Below are 27185 nucleotides of genomic sequence, written 5' to 3' on the forward strand. Positions count from 1 at the left end.
TGATTCCATCAGGATGGGCGGGGGGGGGGGGGGGGAACGCCATGGCTGCATTCACCAGTACATCCGAGGAGGAGCAACATCATCATCCTCACTGGGCACGGCGTGCACTTCCGCCACTTGGACCTCCACAACACAGTGCTGCGCCACGGGGACCTGCACAAGAGCACGGAGGGTAACAACAAAGGGAATGACATCGCGGGAGGCACAACCCTCGCCACAGGGTCTACAAACCGAGGCTCAGCTTCTTGGACCTCTCTGAGGAGCAGTGCACATGGAGGCTGAGAGTGAGTCGCCAGGTGGTCAAAGACATCTGCAGCCTCCTTCATGCGGAGCTGCTCCTGGCTGGGCCGAGCGGCATCTCATTACCGGTCGCTGTCAAAGTCATCACTGCCCTCAACTTCTTCACCTCCGGATCATTCTAGGGTGCCACCGCCGGGGTGTCTCAGTCTTCTGTTCAAAAGTGCACCGATGGCTTGTTCCACAGGGCCTCGCAATACGTCAACTTCCCCATGGACGACCTCAGCCAGACGAAGAGGGCAGTGGGATTCCACTCTGTGGCTGGCTTCCCACGGGTGCAGGGTGCAATCGATTGCATTCAAAAAGCAATCAGAGCACATCCACACAAGTCAGGACTGTTCATCAATAGAAAGGGGTATCACTCCATCAAGGCTCAGCTCATTTGTGACCACCACAAAAGATTCCTTCACGTGTACGCCAGATTCCCTGGCAGCCGCCCCGATTCGTTCATTCTGAGGGAATCCAACATCCCGACGCCCTTACACGCACCAAACACCCTTAAGGGCTGGCTCCTCGGGGACATGGGTTATCCCCTGCACATGTAGCTGATGATACCTCTGAGGAACCCCATCACCGAGCAACAGCGCCCATACAATGACAGCTACATCGCCACCAGGTCTACAATTGAGCATGCTATAGGGCTGCTCAAGATACAGTTTAAGTGCCTTGATCATTCTGGGGGAGCGCTTCAATTCGCACCGGATAGAGTAGGTTGCTTTATAGTAGTGTGTTGTGCCCTGCACAACATGGCACAACTGAGAGGGGTGCCACTTGAGGAGGCCCCATCCACATCTCCCACCCACATTGAGAAGGAGGAGGAGGACGAACCCATGGGCAGAGCAGTGGCTCACCTCGCTGCTCATGAGGCCAGGGAGTCACTCATATGTGAACGGTTCTCCTAACATCAGGAAGTGAGAAGAGTCTAGTCCTCACACCACCTGGAAAGAGCAGCACCAACACCAGACCCCGCGCCCCCCTCCCCACCCCCCGCCTGAACAAAACAGTCCTGCAACTACACATATACCCACTGTAAAGTGACCCAATGGGTGGCATCAAGTGTCGCCGCTCATGGTGAAGCTCATGAAAGGGCCCAATCACAAAAGCCAGTTAAGAATGGGCAAGACGTGGCAGTAGTGGTGAGAATGCTAACATTTAATGTGAATTTAACAAAAAACAAATATAAATGAAAAACATGACCGTCTGTCAGACACCCTTGTGCATACCCTTCGTGCTCAAAAATTCATAGCCGTCCTCTTCTGACCGCTTCTACATGGTGCATCCCCTGTGGCTGCAGCACAGGTAGTGGCAGGTTGCTCATGTTCATGCCTTGACTGCTTCGATGCTTTCGGCCTAGGTTTTGGAGCCCATGAGGGCCCCTCCAAAGACTGCTCCACCTGCACCTGTGCAGGGGGCAGACTCAGCCACCTAGAGAGGAGGCAGCATTGTGGGTACTGGTTGAGAGGTGGGCAACGGGTGAGATGTGGGAGTGCTTTGAGTGTCGTCCCCACTTCCATATCCCCTTTTGCCATCATCTCTCTCCTGGGCCAGGTCCACATCAATCCTACCACCCTGCTGGAGAACAGTTTGAAAGACATGTGTGATGCCTCGTAAGGCCACTTCTAAAGTACCTGTGAGCCTGTGTAAGGCGGCAGAATGTTATTCACGCTGAGTTCAAACGACCTTTGTCATGGCCTGAATGGACTCATTTGTGAGCCATGTTTGAAGCTCAACAGAGCTATTCTCTCCATTGCAGACATTCCCGCAGTTACGTGTGACACTATCTCAGAGATTCCCTCACGTACCTGTGCCGCCATTCCATTAATGCAGGAGTTCGACTCCTCTATCATCTGCACCATTGTAGGGAGTGTGTATGTACCTCTCAAATGTGCTGCTTTCCCTCAATCATTCTCCTTTTAAAGGATGGCCCCCAGGGTTCAGCATCTGCATCCAGCTGAGCAGAGCCTGGAAAGGAGTGCGTCCACTGGTGCGGACTCTCCACAGCTGCCCCTGCCACCATTGTCTGCTCGTGCTCACTTGTGTGTGGTGACTCACCAGGTGCCAACCCAACTAACTGACTACTAGGACCCACTGAGGTGTGAGTATCTGCGCTGGTGGATGGCTCGCTAAAATGTGACGGTGCACCCTCAGAAGCCGGGAGCTCCTCTGAGGAATCGCCTTCTACCGTCACTGTGGTCGTTGAAGGGCCTGCAAGAAAACAGAAGGCAATATTAAACATCATCATAGATGTGTCATGATGCGATGAGCATACTGAGGTGTTCAACATGCCAAGCATTGTTCGCATCAATTCATGTTGTGTATGTTAAATGTTAAAGTTGTGTCACCAGACATTTGTGGGGTGCCAGTCTCAGCAACCCCGACAGACAGGCACTTGAGGGTGGGGCTGAGCTCCAGCGCCTCCTGCTCCGCGTGTGTGAGGACCACTATTTGTTCTGGCCCCCCTCTAGTCCTCACCCTCTCGTGTGCATCTCTTCTCCTACAAGGGGAGAAAGTACAATTGTGTGAGTGAGTGATGGTGAAGTAGCCAGCCGATGAATGCATTGGTTTGGGAGAGGCCGACCGGGAAAGAGATGCAACAGAAGGTGAGTATGATTCAGAGTCATCACATTGGATGAGGATTGGGTGAGTGGTAGTTGTGGGGTGACTAATGGGGAGGTGAGGAAGTGCAGGTAAGTTGAGGATAAGCCTTAAGTGGGTGTGAGGAGTGATGTGATAGAGTAGTCTTGGCAGTGCAGAATGAGTTAGGGGGAGGGGAGCGGTGATGTGGAACACGGAATGCAGGAGAATCAATAAGTGTACTTACTTTTGCTGACCTAGTTAGGTCATTGAAGCGCTTTCTGCACTGGACCCAGGTGCGGGAGATGTTGCTGCTGCTGGTGACCTCCTCTGCCACCTCGAGCCAGGCCTTCTTGGTGGCAGAGGCAGGGCACTTCCCTCCTCCTCCTCATCCCGGCCAGTAGCTGCTGCAGTGAGGCATCATTAAATCTTGGAGCAGCCTTGCCCCTGTGCATTGTGCCTTTTTGGTCTTTGCTGCAGCAAAAGCCTTTGGAGCAATATCCCTTTAAATAGATCAGCTCCTGCTGACAGCCTGTCATGCGGGTGCACAGTCTGCCCACTGCGCAGCTTTCGGTCGGCAAACCCGGAAGCCACATCGAGGGTCACCAATTAGCTTGCGATCGTGTGGTAAACATTAAGATTTTATTAGTCGGGTTACTTGTGCACCCATTGACCCCTCTGCTGCCATTTGAAAATCAAGCCTGATGTGTGACAAACCTTTTCGACTTCTTTGCAAATATTACTAGAAAATATTATGGTCTAATGGACAGTAAAATTCCCTGTGATATAGTTTACTCAGATATTTATAAGGCTTTTGATAAGGTTCCAGATGAATGCCTTAGAATTAAGCTGAAAGCTATAGGAATCCAGGGTAAGCCGTATGATTGGATGCAGAGCTGGCTAAAGGTTAGGAAACAGAAGGCACTCATGAGAGGTGTTTTGTTGTACTGGAGAGAGGAGATTTTGCTTCTTAGTTACATAAATTAGAGTCTAAAATAGACTGCAAGATTGTCAAATTTGCAGTTGACATTGCTTCAGGTTGTCGAGTAAAAACAAAGGATGCAGCTGGAGCTTTGCAGTGCAATTGGGTCCCTCTATACAAATAAACAGATGAATGATACTGTACAAAATAATGAAGGACATTAGTACAAAACGGATGGAATAGAATTAATCCAAGGTGATCCAGAAAGGAACTTGAGAGTATTAATGGTTTCATCTTTGCAATATCCAGGACGAGGTAATATGGTCAGGCAATTAAAAGAGCTAACTAAATGCTAGAGTACAAGGGTAAATTCAGTGAAACGATCAATTTGAATGAAAAGGAATCATCAGAAATTTGGGAATGCTCCGAATTGGGTGTGCTCACCTCCTCACCCAATTCTTCAATCTGTGTTCCCATCAAGTGAGGGTCCACAACAGGAGAGCAGCCCCACAAAAATGTGCTCTATTATATACTTAGATTTTCACAAGGTATTTGGTAAGGTCCTTGTTACAAATTTCAAGAGTCTGCAGCAGATATTATCTCAGGCTCAATGTCACCCATATGCAGACCTTGCATTCTTTATGATTAAGAGTTCATTTTTGCCCAATAACTAGTTAAATGATAGCATGCTATCGAGATAATTACAATAGATCCCTTGTGTGTACTGGATACTATGATTTCGTACATAGCTCTATGGATTTGTTTCTAGGGAATGAGGTGGGCCAAGTGGAACAAGTGTCAGTGGGAGAGCATTTAGGATGCATCCTAGGTTGCTGAGGGAAGTAAGGGTGGAAATTGCAAAGGTACTGGCCATAATCTTCCAATCATCCTTAGATACAGGGGTGGTGCCAGAGGACTGGAGGATTGCAAATGTTACACCCTTGTTCAAAAAAGGGTATAAGGATAAACCCAGCAACAATAGGCCAGTCAGTTTAACTTCAGTGGTGGGAAAACTTTTAGAAATGAAAATCCGGGACAGAATTAACAGTTACTTGGATGAGTGTGGATTGATTAGGGAAAACCAGCACGGATTTGTTAAAGGCAAATCAAGTTTAACTAACCTGATTTAGTTTTTTGATGCGGTAACAAAGAGGGTAGATGAGGGCAATGCAGTTGATGTGGTGCATATAGACTTTCAAAAGGCGTTTGATAAATTGCTGCATGGTAGGCTTATCATCAAGATTGCGGCCCATGGAATAAAGTGGTGTCCCCCAGGGGTCGGTGCTAGAACCGCTGCTTTTCGTGATATATATTAATGACTTGGACTTGGGTGTACAGGGCACAATTTCAAAATTTGCAGATGATACAAAACTTGGAAGGGTAGTAAACAGTGAGGAGGATAGTGATAGACTTCAAGAGAACATAGACAGGCTGGTGGCATGGGCGGACACGTGGCAGATGAAATTTAATGCAGAAAAATGCGAAGTGATACATTTCGATAGGAAGAACGAGGAGAGGCAATATAAACTAGAGGGCACAACTCTAAAAGGGGTACAGGAGCAGAGAGATCTGGGGGTATATGTATACAAATCGTTGAAGGTGGCAGGGCAGGTTGAGAAAGCGGTTAAAAAGGTATACGGGATCCTGGGCTTTATAAATGGAGGCATAGAGTACTAAAGCATGGAAGTCATGATGAACCTTTCTAAAACACTGGTTTGGCCACAACTGGAGTATTGTGTCCAGTTCTGGGCACCGCACTTTAGGAAAGATGTGAAAGCCTTAGAGAGGGTGCAGAAGAGATTTATTAGAATGATTGCAGGGATGAGGGGCTTTAGTTACATGGATAGACTGGAGAAGCTGGGGTTGTTCTCCTTGGAGCAGAGACAGTTGCGAGGAGATTTGATAGAAGTATTCAAAATCATGAAGGGTCTAAACAGAGTAGATAGAGAGAAACTGTTCCCATTGGTGGAAGGGTCAAGAACCAGAGGACATAGATTTAAGGTGATTGGCAAAAGAACCAAAGGTGACATGAGGAAAAACTTTTTTACACAACGAGTGGTTAGGATCTGGAATGCACTGCCTGAGGGGGTGGTGGAGGCAGATTCAATCATGGCTTTCAAAAGGGAACTGGATAAGTACTTGAAAAGAAAAAATTTGCAGGCCTAGGGGATAGGGCAGGGGAGGAGGACGAGCTGGATTGCTCTTGCATAGAGCCGGCGTGGACTCGATGGGCCAAATGGCCTTCTTCCATGTTGTAACCTTTCTCTGCTTCAATGTCTGCTCTCCTGTCTTTTCAAAAGGCAAACTAAAAAGCATTTTAGTGAGACAAGGTCAACTGTTAGCCAATTAATTGGTTTATTTTACATGAAATATATGAATGAACAGAATACAGTCTTCTGGTGAGATACATACTCTTCATAATATAAAATAATAAAATACGTATCCCTAGCTCCATTCTGTGTGGAAACTTGATTACAAGTTAAGTGTACATAGTTAACCAGTACCAACTTTTGGTTACAAGCAGTATGGGTTTACTCTGCCATTCTTGAGCCTATCCATGTGTTCTTGATTGACTCACAATCATTGTCCCTCCAGGAGGAGAGAGAAAACAAATACTATTTTCAGACCTCTCGCTCAGATATGTGCATCAAGAACTGGTTCATCAAGCTGCCAATCAAAGTTACCACCTTGAGTGAAATGCAGCTCCCACTCGATGTGGAATCTCTTGGTTCCTGCATCGCCTGTTCAGCTAAGTCCCCTGCTGGGGCACTCTGAATCTAACATGAGAAATTCATGGAGAGCAAATTTCCCAGAGTATTTTTCCCTATTGGCCCTGTGTTTTGGCCCCTCCGAGATTACATGGCTCCAAGCGGGGTGGGTAAGGGAATGTCTTATCATGATGCTCCAGCCATTGTGGCGTGGGGTAGGCTTCATGGACCAGCTGGTCTTTTCCTGCCTGTTAATTTCGTAAGATCGTATGTTGTGAACTACCATGGAAGGTACTGAATGACTTACTGTTGTCTCAACGCTGTTGCAATATGCAAAAGTAAACCAGTACTGGCTGTCCCATTTCCCTTCAGGATAGCTCATTAACAATGCCAATCACTCATTGTTCAGTGACTACAGGCTTTTTAATGTTAAGTCAAAAAAGAATATTGCAACCATGGGAATTAACCCTTTATAAGCTGAATGAACTTCATATGAAACAAATTAAGACAAAATTCCTTCCAAGCCATATAGGTAAAAGTCACAGGGGTGACATTCAAACAAGGATTATTTGGCAAGAAATGGGACTGAAGGTTAGAGATAGAGCTAGGCTGTGGTGATTGGTGGAACACTTGTAGATAATTCAATACACAACAAGAACAATGGGGAAGCTTGTTGTTTTGTTTTTGTGGAAGTTTTACCTTGTTAAGTCACCTTTCTCAGAAATTCTTGATTGAGGTTATGTGGTTCTGTGACAATGTGCATTGAGGGAATGGGCCTGAGGAGCTAAATCGCCTTTTCCCATTACATGGTTTTTTTTTTTAAGTTATGTTCTTTTCAGAAGGCTATTGGAATCCTCACCAACAGGAAGACAAAATCCCACCCCCCAAAAAAACAGGTGGGATCCAAGGTTACTTTGAATCTCTACCACCTTCTTTGCTAATAACTAGTGAGGTTAAAGAGAAAGAGACAATAGTTTGAAACAACTTCCTCTCCATGAACATGAGCTACTGTCCCTGACCACTTTAGTTGATCCAAATACTTTTCAACTTTGCTTTTTTTCCACAGCTGCCATGTGATCTATGGGCAGGCCCAAAAAGAACCATGAAATCACCATAAGATCGAGACCCACTCATGTGAAGCATCATGCTTTTACTGTGAAAATAAATAATCTCATCATTAGATATCAGGAACGGTGTCTGCATCATTGTCATATCCTCAGATGTCCTTGCAAGTATGATAAGCTCTCCCCTCCCTCGACTGTTTTTCACTGTAAGATCACTGTAAGATGTTCAGACAGGAATCGGAACAGTGGTCACGAACCTACGTGTGAAAATATTGAAGAGGCAATCACACTTATCACAGATTCATTTCATTAACATCTCACTCTTGGAGAGATTATGTCAACTTAACCCATCTCCAACCAAAACTAGGTAACCAACCAAAGCAGATGGGGAAGTATTTATGGTCTGGAGTTATGAAGGAAGTGGCATATTAAAAACTTTGTTTCTGCATCTCTTCTCTCTGAAAAGTCTTGTAGGAGGTCAAGTATACCTGGAGACAACGGGCTTTTTTGGACACCATTGACTGAATAAACTCAATTGCATGGGATTGTAAACAGACTGCCTCTTGGAGCATAAATATGGCTTCTGCTCGCAGTCTTAAGACTCTGATATTAAAATATTGTTGGAATCTTGCTATCTGTATGAAAGTAACCAACCATCTCCAAATCTCCAGGAAATATTTTAGTGGCAGGGGAACTATCTGTCACCGATCAGAAAGCTGGCACCAATATATACCACATTACAGAAAAGATTTCAGCGGAGATTTGTCCCATCAGGGCTGAAATTACAGATGTTGTTTGTACTGCTCTTCTCCCCTTCCCCCTGGAGAGTACTCTCAGCAATCAATTATGCATAGCATCCCCTGAGAAAATGGGCAACTGTTATTGGTCAGGAACTCAAATAAGCTTGGCATTGAAAGTAAGCATCATGTACTAGGAGCAGAGTATCACCAGTACAAAGTTACATAGAGTCTACAGCATAGAAACAGGCCATTCGGCCCAACTGGTCCAGGACGGCATTTATGCTCCACACTAGCCTCCTCCCACCCCTTTTCATCTAACCCTACCAGCATATCTTTCTATTCCTTTCTCCCTCGTGGTGCTTATCTAGCTTCCCCTTAAATGCATCTATGCTATTTGCCTCAACTACTCCTTGTGGTAGCGAGTTCCACATCCTTACCACTCTTTGGGTAAAGAAGTTTCTCCTAAATTCCCAACTGCATGTATCAGTAACTATCTTATATTTATGGTCCCTGTTTTGGACTCCCCCACAAGTAGAAAAATCTTCTCTACGTCTACCCATCAAACCCTTTCATAATCTTAAAGACCTCTATCAAGTCACCCTCAGCCTTCTCTTTTCTAGGGAAAAGAGCCCCAGCCTGTTCAGGGTTTCCTGATAAGTATATCCTCTCAGTTCTGGTATCATCCTTATGAATCTTTTTTGTACCTTCACCAATGCCTCTCTACCCTTTTTATAATATGGAGGACAGAACTGTGCACAGTACTCCAAATGTGGTCTAACCAAGGTTCAAAACAAGTTTAACATAACTTGTGAAACACCACTTCACATATTTTACCAGTCTGAGTCACTACCCTTAACCCTACTCTCTGTTTTCTGTTTTGTAGCCAACTTGCTACCCATTCTGCTACTTGTTCCCTGACTCCACATGCTCTGACCTTAGGAAGCCTTTTGAAAATCCAAATATATTATAACTACTGCATAATGCCTATTCTTTCTGTTACATCTTCAAAGAATTCAATAAGGTTGATCAAGCATGACCTTCCTGTTTGAAATTCATGCTGACTACTCTTCATTATATTATCAGTTTCTAGATGTTTTTCAGTAGACATACTAAAACCTCTCTCTGATGGTTTGTGGCACTAATTATCCTTAAAGAATAGGACATGTCAACAATGCACCATAGACAGTGACTACTGGGATCACCTAGAAATTCATGTTCTTAATGAATTGTATTTGGAGGTTCCTGAAGTGCATTATGAGGTAGCAACTTCCATGACATCTTGGGAATAAAGAAACAATATCGGTAAAAGTCTCCATCTCTTGGCTTAAGGAAAGCACGGGTCATCACTGGGTGAAAGAAAAATGAAATATCCAAATTGTCTTAAAAGCTAACAAGACTTCATCCTACGAGGAGAACTGAAAAAGGTCATAAAAATTTGTAAAGATTTGCTGAGAATAAAGAAAACAAACTTACATTACTACCGTCAATACCTAGGGCCCAAAATTCTGGGAGGCCCACTCCGCCAGTGGAAGTGCAATGGAGCAGAACTCCTGATCAACCTTGGAGCTCATACAGACCCCGATCCCAAATTGCAGGGTCAGAGTCAGTAACGTACAAAGCCGCCCACCCAAAGTGGGCGGGGTCCTTATTTAAATGTGCATATCAGATTCCGATGATGTCATTGGGCCCTGACCACAATTTTAACTCAGGACTGAATGGGGGAGTTGGTGTTGCTTTCCCTCCAGGCTGGAGTGAGTCAGGACATGGAAGAAGATGAAGAGGTCCAAACAACTAAGTTTTTTACTTTCCTTTGTGGGGCCAGAAGTTCTTCTGGAACCCACAAGGAAAGTTGTGTCCTCCACCCCCACTCCCCCCTTCCCTCTCACAAGACTCTCCTGGAACCCCTTTCCGAACTCCTACCATCATGCCGGCAGGTGGCCAAATCCCATCCAATTTTCCAGAGGCTGGCGTTTACTTCCTGTCCACTTCCCATCCTTTCCGGCCGAGAAGTGGACAGGCGGCACATTAATGAGGCCCAGGATTTAAAATAGCATGGGTCTCAAATTTTCTTCAGCGAGTGAATTTCGCACTCGCCCTGCCCTCTGCCTTCCTTAAACTCACCCAGAGTTACAATAAACCCCACTTCTTCTTAGTGTCCACCTCCTTATTATCTTGGTCACTAAAAATTATGGGGGAGAAACAGAGCATTTAGGAGAGCGTTCCGAATTTGGTTGCCTTTGAATTTATATTATATTTGAAGTAGTATCGATGGAGAAGGACATGCACATTCTCCCTGTGAAACCTAACGATACAAATCCTTGACCCATATATCTGGATGAGATTTATCAAGAATAATTAAATGTGATCAAAGTATGACACCAAGTTGCTACTTGACATTTTCAGCATGATACTTCTCACAATCATAGAAGTTACAGCTTTGTTTGGTCTATTGTACCAAGGCCCAACTCCTCACTAGGGCTAAACACCGAGTCCGTTTCATTATTCTTCCCCCATACCCTTCCAGAATTTTATTGAAGTGTTTATCTAATCCCTCTGTTAATGTTGTGATTCAATTGGCTTCACTAGACACTAGTGGTAATGTATTCCATATTTCAACAACCTATTGCACAAAAACGTTCTTCTGACCTGCTCCTTTATTCTTCAAATTCCAGAAGCTTTTATAAACCTACTAGCAATCAGCACTTCAAACCAAATCTTCGCAGTACAGAAATGTCAAACAAACATTATTTTAGTTCAGATTTCTATCATAGCAATCAAAATCTTCCTATAAAATTTTCCCTGTTGAGGGTTTTTTCATTATTAGTACAAATTTAAACCCACGCTGAGATTACATTCCTGTTCAGTAATTACATGCCATTTTCAGCCATGGCTCAGTGATAGCACTCTCATCTCTGAGTCAGTAAATCGTGACTTCAAACCCCACTCCAGAGAGGCTGACCCCTCAGTGCAGTACTGAGGATGTGCTGCACTGTCAGAGGTGGCGTTTTTTGGAAGAGGCGTTAAACCGAGGCACAGTCTGCCCTCTCAGGTGGACTTAAAAGATCCCATGGCACTATTTTGAAGAAGAGCACAAAAGTTCTCTTGGTCTCCTGGCCAACATTTATTCCTCAACCAACTGAACAGATGATCTGGTCATTAAATTCATTGCTGTGTGTTCAACCTTGCTGTGGGCAAATTGGCTGCGACATTTTCCTACATTTCCCAAATTAACGATTAGGAGGAGGGGACCGAGTGTAACATATCAAAGTTTGCAAATGATACAAAGATGGGAGGGAAAGTGGAGAGTGAGGAGGACATAAAAAACCTACAAGGGGATATAGACAGGCTGGGTGAGTGGGCCGAAATTTGGCAGATGCAATACAATATTGGAAAATGTGAGGTTATGCACTTTGGCAGGAAAAATCAGAGAGCAAGTTATTATCTTAATGGCAAGAAACTGGAAAGTACTGCAGTACAAAGGGATCTGGGGGTCCTAGTGCAAGAAAATCAAAAAGTTAGTATGCAGGTGCAACAGGTGATCAAGAAGGCCAACAGAATGTTGGCTTTTATTGCTAGGGGGATAGAATATAAAAACAGGGATGTATTGCTGCAGTTATATAAGATATTGGTGAGACCGCACCTGGAATACTGCATACAGTTTTGGTGTCCATACTTAAGAAAAGACATACTTGCTCTCAAGGCAGTACAAAGAAGGTTCACTCGGTTAATCCCGGGGATGAGGGGGCGGACATATGAGGAAAGGTTGAGTAGATTGGGACTCGACTCATTGGAGTTCAGAAGAATGAGAGGCGATCTTATTGAAACATATAAGATTATGAAGGGGCTTGATCGGGTGGATGTGGTAAGGATGTTCCCAAGGATGGGTGAAACTAGAACTCGGGGGCATAATCTTAGAATAAGGGGCTGCTCTTTCAAAACTGAGATGAGGAGAAACTTCTTCACTCAGAGGGTGGTAGGTCTGTGGAATTTGCTGCCCCAGGAAGCTGTGGAAGCTACATCATTAAATAAATTTAAAACAGAAAACGACAGTTTCCTAGAAGTAAAGGGAATTAGGGGTTACGGGGAGCGGGCAGGAAATTGGACATGAATTTAGATTTGAGGTTAGGATCAGATCAGACCTTCCCTCCATCATAAGGTCAGAAATGGGGATGTTCGCTGATGACTGCACAGTGTTCAGTTCCATTCGCAACCCCTCAGATAATGAAGCAGTCCGAGCCCACATGCAGCAAGACCTGGACAACATCCAGGCTTGGGCTCATAAGTGGCAAGTAACATTCGCGCCAGATAAGTGCCAGGCAATGACCATCTCCAACAAGAGAAAGTCTAACCACCTCCCCTTGACATTCAACGGCATTACCATCGCCGAATCCCCCACCATCAACATCCTGGGGGTCACCATTGACCAGAAACTGAACTGGACCAGCCATATAAATACTGTGGCTACGAGAGCAGGTCAGAGGCTGGGTGTTCTGCGGCGAGTGACTCACCTCCTGACTCCCCAAAGCCTTTCCACCATCTACAAGGCACAAGTCAGGAGTGTGATGGAATACTCTCCACTTGGCTGGATGAGTGCAGCTCCAACAACACTCAAGAAGCTCGACACCATCCAAGATAAAGCAGCCCGCTTGATTGGCACCCCATCCATCACCCTAAACATTCACTCCCTTCACCACCGGCGCACTGTGGCTGCAGTGTGTACCATCCACAGGATGCACTGCAGCAACTCGCCAAGGCTTCTTCGACAGCACCTCCCAAACCCGCGACCTCTACCACCTAGAAGGACAAGAGCAGCAGGCACATGGGAACAACACCACCTGCACGTTCCCCTCCAAGTCACACACCATCCCGACTTGGAAATATATCGCCGTTCCTTCATCGTCGCTGGGTCAAAATCCTGGAACTCCCTTCCTATCAGCACTGTGGGAGAACCGTCACCACACGGACTGCAGCGGTTCAAGAAGGCGGCTCACCACCACCTTCTCGAGGGCAATTAGGGATGGGCAATAAATGCTGGCCTCGCCAGCGACGCCCACATCCCGTGAACGAATAAAAAAAAAAGCCATGATCTTATTGAATGGCGGAGCAGGCTCGAGGGGCCGATTGGCCTACTCCTGCTCCTATTTCTTATGTTCTTATGTTCTTATATTACAAGTGATTATACTTCAAAAGTGTTTTGTTGGCTATGAAGCGTTTTGGGATGTCCTGAGGTCATGGAAGGCGCTATATGAATGCAAGTTCTTTCTTTTCCCTGGCCAACATTCTTAATTGCACCAAAAACAGTCTAACTGATCTTCATCTCATGATATTTCTGAGATTTTGCTGTGTGCATATTAGTTGTCATGTCTGCCTAAACAACAGTCACTGTACTCCAAAGCAATTCATTATAGGAGTAACTCCATACTTGTGTACTCCCAATGAGGATGGCATATTCATAGGTAGCACAGTGTAGAGAGAGGCTAAGACACTAAAACACTGTAGTCCTAATTTTCTGAATCGGGTTACCAGTGAGAGCTCAGGATTACCCCTTATATGTCAAGAGCGCTGAAACATTGTTGAGATATGAGAGCGTTCGGAGAGACGTGACAAAGCACTTATATAAGCATGAGTTTTTGTCTCCTTCTTTGAAATTCTCTCCAAAACCCACTTTTCCCTACCATATCTATTCCTGCCTTTAAAAACTTGCCACAATATTATCTCTACCATACCCTTAATTACTGTCTGCCTAGCTGATAGCAACAAACTCAGTGCGGATAGGGGATCATGTTGGGGACTTTCCTGATCCATATGGTTGAATTAGTCACTCCCTTAACCAGCTGAAGCATTGAGAGCGCCAAAAAACTTATTTTTAACAGTAATTTACTGACTAGATATTTGGGCCCTCCATGGGCTCCTTAAATGCCTTTAGTTTTTGTTTGGTGCTCACCTCTTCCCCTTTCTTTTATACGAGGAGCAGTATATATATATAGGCAAGCTGCTGTTGTTATATCTAACAGAAGAATGCGACTGTTTTATATGGGATTGTAAAATGGTTCTGTAATCAAATGTACCAATCAGGAAATAAATATCTAGTCAGTAAATTACTGTTAGAAATAAGTTTGTTGGCTCTCTCAATGCTTCAGCTGGTTAAGGGAGTGACTAATTGATCAGGAAAGTCCCAAGCATGATCCCCTATCTGCACTGAGCTCGTTGATATCAGCCAGGCAGACAGTAATTAAGGGTACGATAGTGTAGTAGTTGTTTACTGGACTTGTAATCCAGAAGTCCAGATTAATAATTTCAAGTTCAAATCCCACCATGGCAGTTTGAGAATTTGAATTCAGTTTTAAATACAATCAGTAAAAGTGACCATGAAGCTGTCGGATTGTCGTAAAACCCCAACTTGATCACTAATGTGGAAGGAAACCCGCTGTCCTTGCCTGGTTTGGCCTATATGTGACTCTAATCCCACAACAATGTGGTTGACTCTTAATTACTCTGTGAAGTGGCCTAGCAAGCCACTCGGTTGTATCAAACCACTACAAACAGCAACGGTTCAAGAAGAAGGTTCACAACTAGCAATGGGCAATAAATGCCGGCCTTGCCAGCGATGCATACATCCCGAGAATGAATTAAAAGGAAAATTGGCCTCAGTGGTTCATATTTGAATAAGCGTATCAACCCTTACTATCTAGGTCAATAACATGAAGAAAGGCCTCTTGGATAAGATTGAGGAGGACATCCAACACCATGGAACATGCCACAGCAAGGAATCACATGACAGAGAGGAGACGCAGAGAAAATTGACAGAAAAAGGAGGGAAAAAAGCTAATAAAAGTGAGCAATTTTACCTATTGTCAGTTGACATTTCATATGCAACCTTTAAATACGGCTCTAAATTATTTCAAAGTAGATTTACAACCATGATCGGGGGGCTATAAAGTTGACTTTATCAATGTTTTATTTTTTAGCTAATTCTAAGTGGTATGGTGTTTGAGGTACACTATTCTGAACTGACACGTTTACATTTCCACTGCTCACTGTGTCCATTAATCAATGTCAGTATTTTCAGAGCTGGACCAGCTGTTGTGGAACTAACAACCTGTAAATTCAAAATTCTCATGATTTTCATGCTTAGAATACATACACTGTGATTTGCTTTTGTTCAAAATGCTAAGGACAAGTTAAAGGCAGTGCTTTCATCTACAACAACACATAGTGAAAGGGATAACAATAAAATACATCTTACAGCCTGCAATGTTAGGGAATGGTAGTCTAAATTATACCCAGTGTTTTCAAGCCAACTATTTACAACTAAGATACTAAGCAACTAATTCCCCTTAGAGCAGAGAAGGTTGAGAGGAGATTTGATAGAAGTGTTCAAAATCATGACGGGTTTAGATAAATTAAATAAAGAGAAACTGTTCCCATTGGCGGAAGGGTTGAGAACCAGAGGACAAAGATTTAAGGTGATTGGCAAAAGAACCAAAGGCGACATGAGGAAAAACTTTTTTACGCAGCGAGTGGTTATGATCTGGAATGCGCTGCCTGAAAGGATGGCGGCAGCAGATTCAATCGTGGTTTTCAAAAAGGAATTGGATAAATACTTGAAGGGAAAAAATTTGCAAGGCTACGGGGAAAGAGCGGGGGAATTGGGCTAACTGGATTGCTCCTACAAAGAGATGGCAAAGGCCAAATGGCCTCCTTCTGTGCTGTAACCATTCCATGATTCTATGATAATAAATCCCTAATTTTTAAGTCAAAACTGCTATAAATTGTAATCATTTGTCACATTGAGAGGTAAATTGGGGAATCAAATACCCACACTTTTCTTTTCCAGTTACAATATATAAACTAGAGTAAGTGTTTGCATCTCCAGGACGGAATATGTGAGAAAGAGAAATTGATTGCAGAGATTGTTAATATAACACTAGAAAGTCCTTCGATTGAAGAAATAAAATGGCAACAAGTAAATTATGTGTAAATGTAAACACAACTTAAGCCTGATCTATTTAAAACATAACAGTTTCACCACTACGCTATTAGAAAGTGTTATTATTTCTATACTCTGAACACTGGTATAAAGTTGCCTAAAGTTGCCATGCAATAAGTAACTCAGTCAAAACTTGTATACATGGTTTTAATAACAGGGCAAATTCATCAATCCTATACCCCTAGTGAGGAACTGCGCTCAAGAACACTGTGGATATAGACTTATCTGACGCACACTCCCTTTAAACATAGTTCCCCTTTGGAATCAGCCAATTTACCTTAATATGCACATACAAGTGTGGAATTTATAATCTTTCACTGCCAGCATAGAGGTTTGTCCACCAGGAACGCCTATCAGAAAATCAGGCACAGCAGTCACTGGGCCCTGTATAAATTTCCATCCATCAAAATTAAAGGACAGAAGATTCTGTGGGGACTGCTGATCTCTGTGCCCCAATACCCAAACTGGCAGAGCTCTGTACCAGGAATGTAAATTAACAAAATCCACCCCATCTACTGATGTGTCCCACAGTTTCATCCATTAGTTCCTCATATCAACCAAATCATCAGGGAAAGTTGTGAAGCAGTGAGAAAGATATAGCAGACAGTAAGTGATCCCCGTCTTGTTCTTGGGAATCTCCTAAAATCCAGAAATGGTGACAAAGTGGATGGGACAAAATTACTCTGGACTAACCAACTAGAGAGGGGTGACAAATTGAATATACATTAGACAATGTTGGTCAATTCAAAAAAAAAGGCTTGATTTAGACATGCTTATCATTTTGAATAAATGGCAGTGCTCATACATAGAGCAATAAGAGTCATTTAACTACCTCTCAGTTTAGTTTCCAACTATCTCGATGAATGGGGAGACACTGGGGACGATTTTCAACTGCCAGTCAACTGTTTCTCACCTGAAAAAGGGCGGCTGGCATTTGAAAATCGGGGGACGGGGACACCTCATTGACACCAAAGATGCGCCTGATACAAATTTCAGGCAGGCCTGCGAGTGGGTGAAAAATAACTAATTTGGAACGAACTGCAGCCTGGCCAAAAACAATTTTAAAAAAATTATATATCTGAAGTTGGTACTTAAAACAAATACAATCAACAAAATGTTAAAAGTATATTTGTATTTCAGTCCCGAAAATAAAGATACAACCGCCAGATTGTAAGTCTGCAATGATGGTTCTTTGCCAAGAATTTAATTTTCTGGAGTTGCATTAAAAAAAATGTTGATTTCAGGCAGGTCCACAAGTGGGCGAGCAGCCCGCCCGCCTGTAACAGGAGGCTACTTAACTAGGACCACGATTGCAATATTCAGGTATGAATGGTGCTTGCCCATTAGTACCAGGCAGCGAGCAGCCCAACCACGTTCCTTAAAGGGACTGCTGGAGGTCGCTCAGAAAATGGCCCTGGAAAAAAAACTCTGGCCCGCTGCTGGCCAGTTCGAGGATCCTTCCCCCCAACCCGAGTCATCTCCACCCCCTCCCCCAGACCCGATGCGCCAGCCTGCTCAGCACTAGCAGCAAGCTGCAGCACAGTCACCCGTAGTTCACCAGCAGCAATCAAATGAAGCCGGAACTGAAAATGAATCGGGCCTCCTGAAGCCAGCATTGGGCGGGTGGTGTGGACACTCCGCCGACTTCGTAACCGTTACGGGCAGGAGTTGAAAATCGGCCACGTTGTGTGTGACTGGAGCCTCGGCAGCAAAACCAGAGGTGGGAGAAAGGGTAGAGGCGTCAATTATTGGCATTCTTTGTGGTAAGACAGATCCCCAATGGTAGGCAATGTGTCTACTTTTGCTGGTGGTCCAATAGAGGTTCACATCTGTTGTATTTACACCGAAGGTTGGCAAATTGAATGTCGAAGTCCAATTCGTAGCACTATTGGCAGCAAAAGCCCGAGTGCTCATCTTGCATTGCAGTGAAACAGAAACCAATTTGTAGTGATGCAAGATGCAGTATAACTGTACCGCAAATCACATTATCTATAGCAGCAGATCCAAATCCGCACGGGACAAGGGAGCAGCATTAGCAGCAAATATAAGAATGAGCGACAAAACTCAACAGTAGTAATAATTCAGAAGAAAATAGAGGAATGTACATGTTATGAATAGTAACTGTCTTCAACACTATGCTACAAGGTTGTAAATTGATACTGCCAGATTCAGATAAGTTGCAAATGCATTAAACTTTACTTTCACAGCTTGTGATAATATCTGAGCCTCTTAACTGTGCTTCAGTCATATAAAATACGATTACAACAATGCCCTTGTTATATTCTTCTTCCTTGTATGAGGTGTTGTGAAATCCTTTGGCTTAAATTATTCACCTAAGCTGGATCAACATGGCAAGTGAAATTCTCCATTAATGTAATGAGCTAGATCTAGTAGTAAATCACAACATGATTTTTTTTTAAAGGCAGGGATATCAGAGGTCTCATGGCATTGCTCATGGTAAGTCAAACATTACATAATGCAAGAAAGGTGCTAGGGGGTGCAGATTTTGGGGGGAGCTACACAATGCCTGTGAAAGGATTTGGAAATAAGGTCTGTAGGGAAATTATATCAGGAAAAAATAGACGATTTCATGCTTAACCTTGTAGAGATTAACTGGGTGAGGAACAGTAAATAAACACATGGTTGATTTTAATATAAAAATACATGTAGACAAGCAACCTCTTATGTATAGTTATTTACATAATTTACCTCAGAAAAAGTCTAACAATTCACGGTCTACATTAGTTTTAGGATTTTGCACATATATATTTAAAAAATCAGTTATCTCACAAGATTTTCGGTTTTCCCAGTGGATTATGGGGCTTACAATGTTCATTAGATTCAGAAGGAAAGATCCTTAACTGACCTCTCTGGCCAATAAGAGGGGAGGGCTTGCTGTGGTAGAAATTGACAGCAGTCAATCAACAGGCATTTACAGAAAAAAAGTCAGTGAAGCCCAAGTCAATAACTGAAGATACAGCCAAATAATCCAAATTGATCTTCAGGCCTCTCTGAGAAAATGTTTTGAGAGTTTTATAATACCAAACCGGCAAATGTACAAGTAAATGAAAAATAAGCATTTTTTGAAAAACTCTTAACTTTTTGTGGGTTTAATATGTTATGTTACTTTTACTGGTAAATTTTCAATTGGGTTCAAACCAAGGTCACAAAATATTTGGAACAATATGATCTGCTAAGCTTTCATCTTTTATTGGTAGCTGTTGTTATTTCCCCATTTTTGGTTCAAAGTTTCTGAATTCTTGATTTGTTTTCATCCCTTATAAAGGGCAGAGTTTCAGGCAGAAGACCTTCGGCCCATCTAACCTACTATCAAAAAGGCTAAAGCAATGTTGGCCTTTATCTCAAGGGGGTTGGAATACAAAAGTGAGCAAGTAATGCTTCAGATGTATAGCGCCTTGGTCAGACCCCATCTGGTGTACTGCATTCAGTTTTGGGCACAGCACCTCAGGAAAGATATACTGAGCTTAGAGGGGGTGCAGTGCAAATTCACCAGAATGATACACCTGTGAATATGGACTCTTCTACTCCTCTACTCCATTTCAAATCTTACCATCTGAAATGTATTTTCTTTCCCTCCAAAATGTACTACTCCACATTTTTCTACATTGAACTGCAACTCAAGTAAGGGGCCAGATTTTGCTGAAAAAATAACGGCGTCGGCCAGCAACTTGTAGCGAGGAAGAGGCACCCTGTTACCAGTTGCTGGCCGATTTGCATCGCTCTGCCGTTAGCTTTGCGAAAACGGCATCTTGCGCTTAACCTCACTCTGATTTTCATGAAGTTGCTGCAATTGCACATTAATTGCCCATTAAACTCGCCACAGAAAATTAAGTCTAGTAATTAATAGTGTAAGTACCCTTAACAATGTGATAATTGTTAATGACTGCCAATCAACCTCTCTTGCCCAGAAAGTAAACAATTATGTGTGGAGCCTTATTCCTTCAGGTTGTGAGTTGTTTTAGGAGATTTTAAAAATGTCAAATTTTTAATTTTTATTCTTACTATTCCTTTCTGTCTTTTTTCTCTCTCTTAATCAAATCTTTCTTTCCCTCTCTTTACTTCTCTTTCTGTACCTGATTTGGCAATGAATTCACCCACTTTAATTCACCCTCTTTCTCAGTCCTTCCTCTGTTTATTTCTAAATCCTTAAATCTCATTGATTAAGGAGATACCCTGTTTGCCCCGTTGTTCACCAAGGTCCCAGATACCCTGTTTCCCTTGTTGCACCGTTATCAGCTCGCACTTCCAGCAACTTTATGGGCAAAAAAAATGAAAACCTAAGCATGCACGAACAAGGCTAATTAACAGGGCATGCCGTGAGATGCCCCACTCCAGCAAAATCTGGCCCAATATTTCATGCAGTTCAGTTACAGCTGCACTTTACTCAAATACACTGTTTTAACTTTGTGCAACTGAAATCTTCAATTTTTAAATGCATTTACATCCCATCCAATTTCTCCACCATGCAAAATCATATAAAGAATAAATGCAATGTGCCTAATATAAATTTTATCTGCACTTTAAACACAAAACAGCGTTGTGCTGAAACTGATGATTCTGACGGTAATCACACACATAATTGCAGATTACAACAGACCTCACAGAATGAAGAACAGTAGATAATTATACAGTTTGCATTTGAAGCCAAAAATCAGTGGCATAAGGATAGAGTAATCAATAATAATTTAATCTCATTTATATTCCTGGCTAATGTTGTGGGCTATCACCATTGGTCATGCCTAAGGTAATTTACTAAGCATTTCATTGTGGCTGATACAAATTTGATTACAAATCAATCAAATATTAATACTTGCTCTTTGTTCAGTTTTTTGTGATGATTTTCTTTTAGAAACAGGACTTGTACTATAACATTTACTATAATTTATTTTTTTAAGCATGGTGGGGGTCTGGCTTTTGTTTTAGAAGCCATTTAACTTAGCTTGGACTGCAACTCCTGTGGTGAGAACTTGAGATTTGGGATGGAATTATTTCTAATTCCTGTACAATGATGTACAGCATGACTAACATGAACGATGGCATGCCCAGAGACAGCCACACATTTTACTGCTCCACTCTGTCAGTGCAAATGAGGAGTAACTCGCATAGTTTCCTTCAAAGGGTTTTGAGCGGTTCATCACTAAAACAGTGTGCATTGTAGTTTTCCAGAAGGAGTGAGAATGGTCAATGTCAAGAATGTGCAGTTTGACTGGTATTCGAAATGACAACTGGTACTAATACAAGAGCAGGTCAGAGGCTGGGTATTCTGCGGAGAGTGACTCACCTCCTGACTCCCTAGAGCCTTTCCACCATCTACAAGGCACAAGTCAGGAGTGTGATGGAATACTCTCCACTTGCCTGGATGAGTGCAGCTCCAACAACACTCAAGAAGCTCAACACCATCCAGGACAAAGCAGCCCACTTGATTGGCACCCCATCCACCACCTTAAACATTTACTCCCATCACTACCGGCGCACAGTGGCTGCAGTGTGTACCATCTACTGGATGCACTGCAGCAACTCGCCAAGGCTTCTTCGACAGCACCTCCCAAACCCGCGACCTCTACCACCTAGAAAGACAAGAGCAGCTGGCACATGGAAACAACACCACCTGCATGTTCCCCTCCAAGTCACACACCATCCCGACTTGGAAATATATCGCCGTTCCTTCATCGTCGCTGGGTCAAAATCTTGGAGCTCGCCAGCGACGCCCACATCCCATGAACGAATAAAAAAAATAGGAAACTGCATATCCGGTTTACCAGTATGCATGGTGCTCCCCTACTGCAAATTATGAGGGAAAGCGTGGTCTAAGATGTTACACCCTCCTAAATAATGCTAATTTCTATCAGGAATGTTAGCCTATAGGCAAAAAGAAATCACCAAAAACAATGCACGTTGGGCATTTAGGCAGCTGCAAGCTTAACTTATCTTGCCAGAAATCACGCAGAGCAGCGAGGCAACGCTCACCGCAGCTCCTGCAAATTAAATTAACAAAAATATTTACTGCGGGCTCTGTGGCGTCGAATTGCTTGAATTTGAACTTCAAAAAAAAGTCGCTATCAACCCAGCCTCTGAGCAGCGTGAGTTGCTGCACGGCTGGCAAAGTCTGAGGAGAAGACACGCCCACAAAATCTGTCAGGAAGAGAAGTCCCGCCCACAGATTCAGGCTGCATTGCTCAAACAGGCAAGCAGACTTCATTCATTTAAAGTTAGCGTTCTGTATATCACTGTAAATAAAAGATTTTTTTAATAAAATGCCAAAGAAGAGGCAGAAGGGAAAAGTAAAAAAAACATTAATTTTTTTAATTTAATTTTTTTTTAATGACCAAGAACTATTAAAATTAGGAACAATATGAGACACTATATTTTTTAAAAGTTAATTTTTAGTTGTTTGGCAGTCATTAAGACTAACCGCACTGTTAAAACATAGTTTAGACCTGTATTTTTAAGCGTACCTGTTTGGTGGCGTAATTAGTTACTTTCCAGCTGGGCAGATAAGAAAGTTGGCAATTTTCCAATGATTTCTCTGATTGCAGTGTGCGATGCCCCTTTAATTCGAAGCTGTCATATCGCCTGCGAACCATTAGGAGCAAGTTCCGGGTTTCACTGCACATGTACAAACAGGGGAACTTGCTCTTTCAATTCGCCACTAAAATCTGAGAGCACTGATGAGCTCCTCCGTTATTGAGGAAGCGATTTTTGGCCAATTGATTAATTCATATACATCTTCCTAATGTCCAGCAGAACTTAAATCAACTGAAGCCAAACATGCTCAGTTTAACTAGTATTTCTGTCCATAATAGACTTAAACCACTTGGAACCCCGAAAACCACTCAACTTAACAAGTAGAAATGGTCAACAATGTCAGAGGAAACATTATTGGGAAGCTAATAGGATTAAGATAACAATGTTTCTGTTCCTTCTCCATCTTCTTCTTCATTCTGAATAAATTAGCTGCTTGGATTCCAGACTCCAAGAGAGAAGTCCAGACAAAGTTAGAGAGATCAGATCCAGAACTATTGGACCTAGATCCAGAACTGGATCGTGGCTTTCCAAAAGAATTTGAATAAATTATTGATTGGAAAAAATTTGCAGGGCTACGGGGAAAGAGCGAGGGAATTGAACTAACTGCATTGCTCTCACAAAGAGCCGGCACAGGTTCGATAGGCCGAATGGCCTCCTTCTGCACTGTAACCATTCTATGATTCTATGATTGCACAAGACGAGGCAAAGGATTTGATAACCCAAGTTTCAGTGATTTTATTATGCAATATTTTCCCTTTAAGTTGACTTATTTTCATTTGTAGATTTTAATACAAACCCTCTTTCTAGCGTGGATGGCTGGAGTTTTCTGCTTCATCACTCGTGGTGCACGCCGGGAGTGTACGGGGGGAATTCCGTATCCCTTGCCTGTGATTTTATGACCATTATGGTCGGAAAGTCATGTGCTGGGAGGCAAAAAATCCTGCTACGTGGTCTTGCTGTGCATCAGGAGCTTTGGAGCAGAAAATGCCAGCCAATGTTGCTTGAATGGAAGCATTGTTACATCAGATGTTGATATATTGTCCTTTGAGAAATATCACAATTCCAGTCAACAATAGATTATATATTTTTTTTATTTGCATATTAATGCTTAAAGATAGCCCAGATAAAGGTTAGCTTAATTGCAGAGTTCAACAATTTGGGAGCAAAAGCTTAGCTGAAAATAATTACCATGTGGGTAAAAAGTGCTTCAGTTGAGAGGGAAATACTAATTAATTAAAGCTAAGGTAGCCAAGCATGGGGAATCACATTGATTCATTAACACTAATGCATTCAAAGCAGTTTACTAGAGTGTGGCGTGGTGTTCTTATGCGGCAAACAATAATTCTAAACAAGATACAATCAGATATAATGGATGCTTACCGGGTCCGTGAGCTCAGGCAAACTGGCCTTGTATGTAAGAGGGCGGCAATCCCTCGTATTATTGACCAATTCACATGGAAGAAACTTTGGGCCGAGGTCATCTCCATCAAGTACCTCAACTGTCAGCGTTGTTGTGCTGGTTCTTCTATTAATTGGATTTGGAGCTCGGTCCTGTGAATCAATAAAAACAGCCCTGCGAGTGTTACATAGAATTACATAGAACTTACAGCACAGAAACAGGACATTCGGCCCAAACGGTCTATGCCAGTGTTTATGCTCTACACAAGCCTCCTCACTCCCTAATAAATATAACCCTAACTGCGTAACGTTCTATTCCTTTCTCCCTCATGTACTTATCTACCTTCCCTTAAATGTATCTGTGCTATTCGCCTCAACTACTCCATGTGGTAGCAAGTTCCACACTGGCACTTTTCTTTATTCATTCATGGGATGTGGGCGTCGCTGGCAAGGCCAGCATGTATTGTCCATCACTAATTGCCCTTGTGAAAGTAGTGGCGAGTCGCCTTCTTGAGCCGCTGCAGTCCGTGTGGTGAAGATTCTCCCAAGGTGCTGTTAGGAAGGGAGTTCCAGGATTTTGACCGAGCAACAATGAAGGAACGGCGATATATTTCCAAGTCGAGATGGTGTGTGACTTGGAGGGGAACGTGAAGGTGGTGTTGTTCCCATGTGCCTGCCACTCTTGTCCTTCTAGGTGCTAGAGATCGCGAGTTTGAGAGATTATGTCGAAGAAGCCTTTGCGATTTGCTGCAGTGCATCCTGTGGATGGTACACACTGCAGTCTGGGTGCGCCAGTGGGTGGAGGGAGTGAATGTTTAAGCTGGTGGATGGGGTGCCAATCAAGCGGGCTGCTTTGTCCTGGATGGTGTCGAGCTTCTTGAGTATTGTTGGAGCTGCACTCATCCAGGCAAGTGGAGAGTATTCCATCACACTACTGACTTGTGCCTTGAAGATGGTGGAAAGGCTTTGGGGAGTCAGAAGGTGAGTCACTCGCTGCAGAATACCCAGCCTCTGACCTGCTCTTGTACCACAATGCTTATGTGGCTGGTCCAGTTTAGTTTCAGGTCAATGGTGACCACCAGGATGTTGATAGTGGCGATTCGGCGATGGTAATGTTGTTGAATGTCAAGGGGAGGTGGTTAGACTCTCTCTTGTTGGAGATGGTCATTGCCTGGCACTTGTCTGGCACGAATGTTAAATACCACTTATCAGCCCAAGCCTGGATGTTGTCCAGGTCTTGCTGCATGTGGGCACGGACTGCTTCATTATCTGAGGGTCTGCAAATGGAACTGAACACTGTGCAATCATCAAACATCCCCATTTCTGACCTTATGATGGAGGGAAGGTCACTAATGAAGTAGCTGAAGATGGTTGGGCCTAGGAACTCCTGCAGCAATGTCCTGGGGACGTGATGATTGGCCTCCAACAACCACTACCATCTTCCTTTGTGCTAGGCATGACTCCAACCACTGGAGAGTTTTCCCCTGATTCCCATTGACTTCAATTTTACTAGAGCTTCTTGGTGCCACACTCGACCAAATGCTGCCTTGATGTCAAGGGCAGTCACTCTCACCTCACCTCTGGAACTCAGCTTTTTTGTCCATGTTTTGACCAAGGCTGCCGTGAGGTCTGGAGCCAAGTGGTCCTGGCAGAACCCAAACTGAGCATTGGTGAGCAGGTTATTGGTAAGTAGGAGCTGCTTGATAGCACTGTCAACGACACCTTCCATCACTTTGCCGATGATTGAGAGTAGACTGATGGGGCGGTAATTGGCCAGATTGGATTTGTCTTGCTTTTTGTGGACAGGACATTCCTGGGCAATTTTCCACTTTGTCGGCTAGATGCCAGTGTTGTAGCTGTACTGGAACAGCTTGGCTAGGGGTGCGACTAGTTCTGGAGCACAAGTTTTCAGCACTACTGTCGGGATGTTGTCGGGGCCCATAGCCTTCGTTGTATCCAGTGCACTCGGCCATTTCTTGATATCACGTGGAGTGAATCAAAGTGGATGCAGGCTGACTTCTGTGATGGTGGGGATCTTGGGAGGAGGCCGAGATGGATCACCCACTTGGCACTTCTGGATGAAGATGGTTGCACTCACGTGTCTTTTGCACTCACGTGCTGGGCTCTGTCATCATTGAGGATGGGGATATTCCTCCCGCTCGTTGTTTAATTGTCCACCACTATTCACGACTGGATGTGGCAGGACTGCAGAGCTTTGATCAGATCCATTGGTTGTGGGATCACTCAGCTCTGTCTATAGCATGCTGCTTCCACTGTTTAGCATGCATATAGTCTTGTGTTGCAGCTTCACCAGGTTGTCACCTCATTTTTAGGTACACCCGATTTTTCTTCTCCATGCAATAAAATTATTGTCCCTAATTACCTGGTAAAGCTACAGCAAATGCTGAAAAGCAGGTGGCCTAATTTTATTACGTTGCTATTAAAGTGTGTGTGTGTGTGTGTGTGTGTGTGTTGCTTATACAGGCAAATGTGTCTGTCGTGTACAAAGAAAAATGACCAAATCACAATCAATCAGATGCTACAAAAGCAATATCAACCAGTCATATTTCGTGCAGCTGCCATGACAGTCCCCACCGAACTAAACCTAACTACCATCTTTATTATACATGCATTTTTCATTGTGACTATGACGTTTCTTCACATGCATCATGATAGGAGAAAAAAAACAAACTGAGTATTCACAAGCTGTATCCTGAAGTAATGTCAGACACTGGCTTGGGTGCTGAGCCTCAGCCCCTGCTTGCCACCAAAACCTAGACTTAAATTCTCTTCCCGCCCTCCATCAAACCTCCAAAGTTCTACAATTTTCCTCAGTCTCAGCATCCATCTACGCAATTAAAAGTCATTCAAAAACTGCATCACCCATTAAACCTGTGGATGATACAGTGAATCTGTCTGTCACAGAAAAAACACATGAAGATTCTC

General features: G+C 43.5%; 1 protein-coding gene across 1 annotated transcript in view; it reads right to left on the reverse strand.

The window, feature by feature from the left end:
* pcdh15b (protocadherin-related 15b) overlaps positions 1 to 27185 on the reverse strand; it is a 591688-nt gene that overhangs the window by 399450 nt on the left and 165053 nt on the right. Inside the window, exon 7 of the mRNA XM_068002764.1 lies at positions 24222 to 24392. Coding sequence (XP_067858865.1) covers positions 24222 to 24392 — 171 coding nt within the window. The remainder of the gene's footprint in view (positions 1 to 24221; positions 24393 to 27185) is intronic.

Source organism: Heptranchias perlo, chromosome 21 (assembly GCF_035084215.1).
Source record: "Heptranchias perlo isolate sHepPer1 chromosome 21, sHepPer1.hap1, whole genome shotgun sequence".
Taxonomy (NCBI): domain Eukaryota; kingdom Metazoa; phylum Chordata; class Chondrichthyes; order Hexanchiformes; family Hexanchidae; genus Heptranchias; species Heptranchias perlo.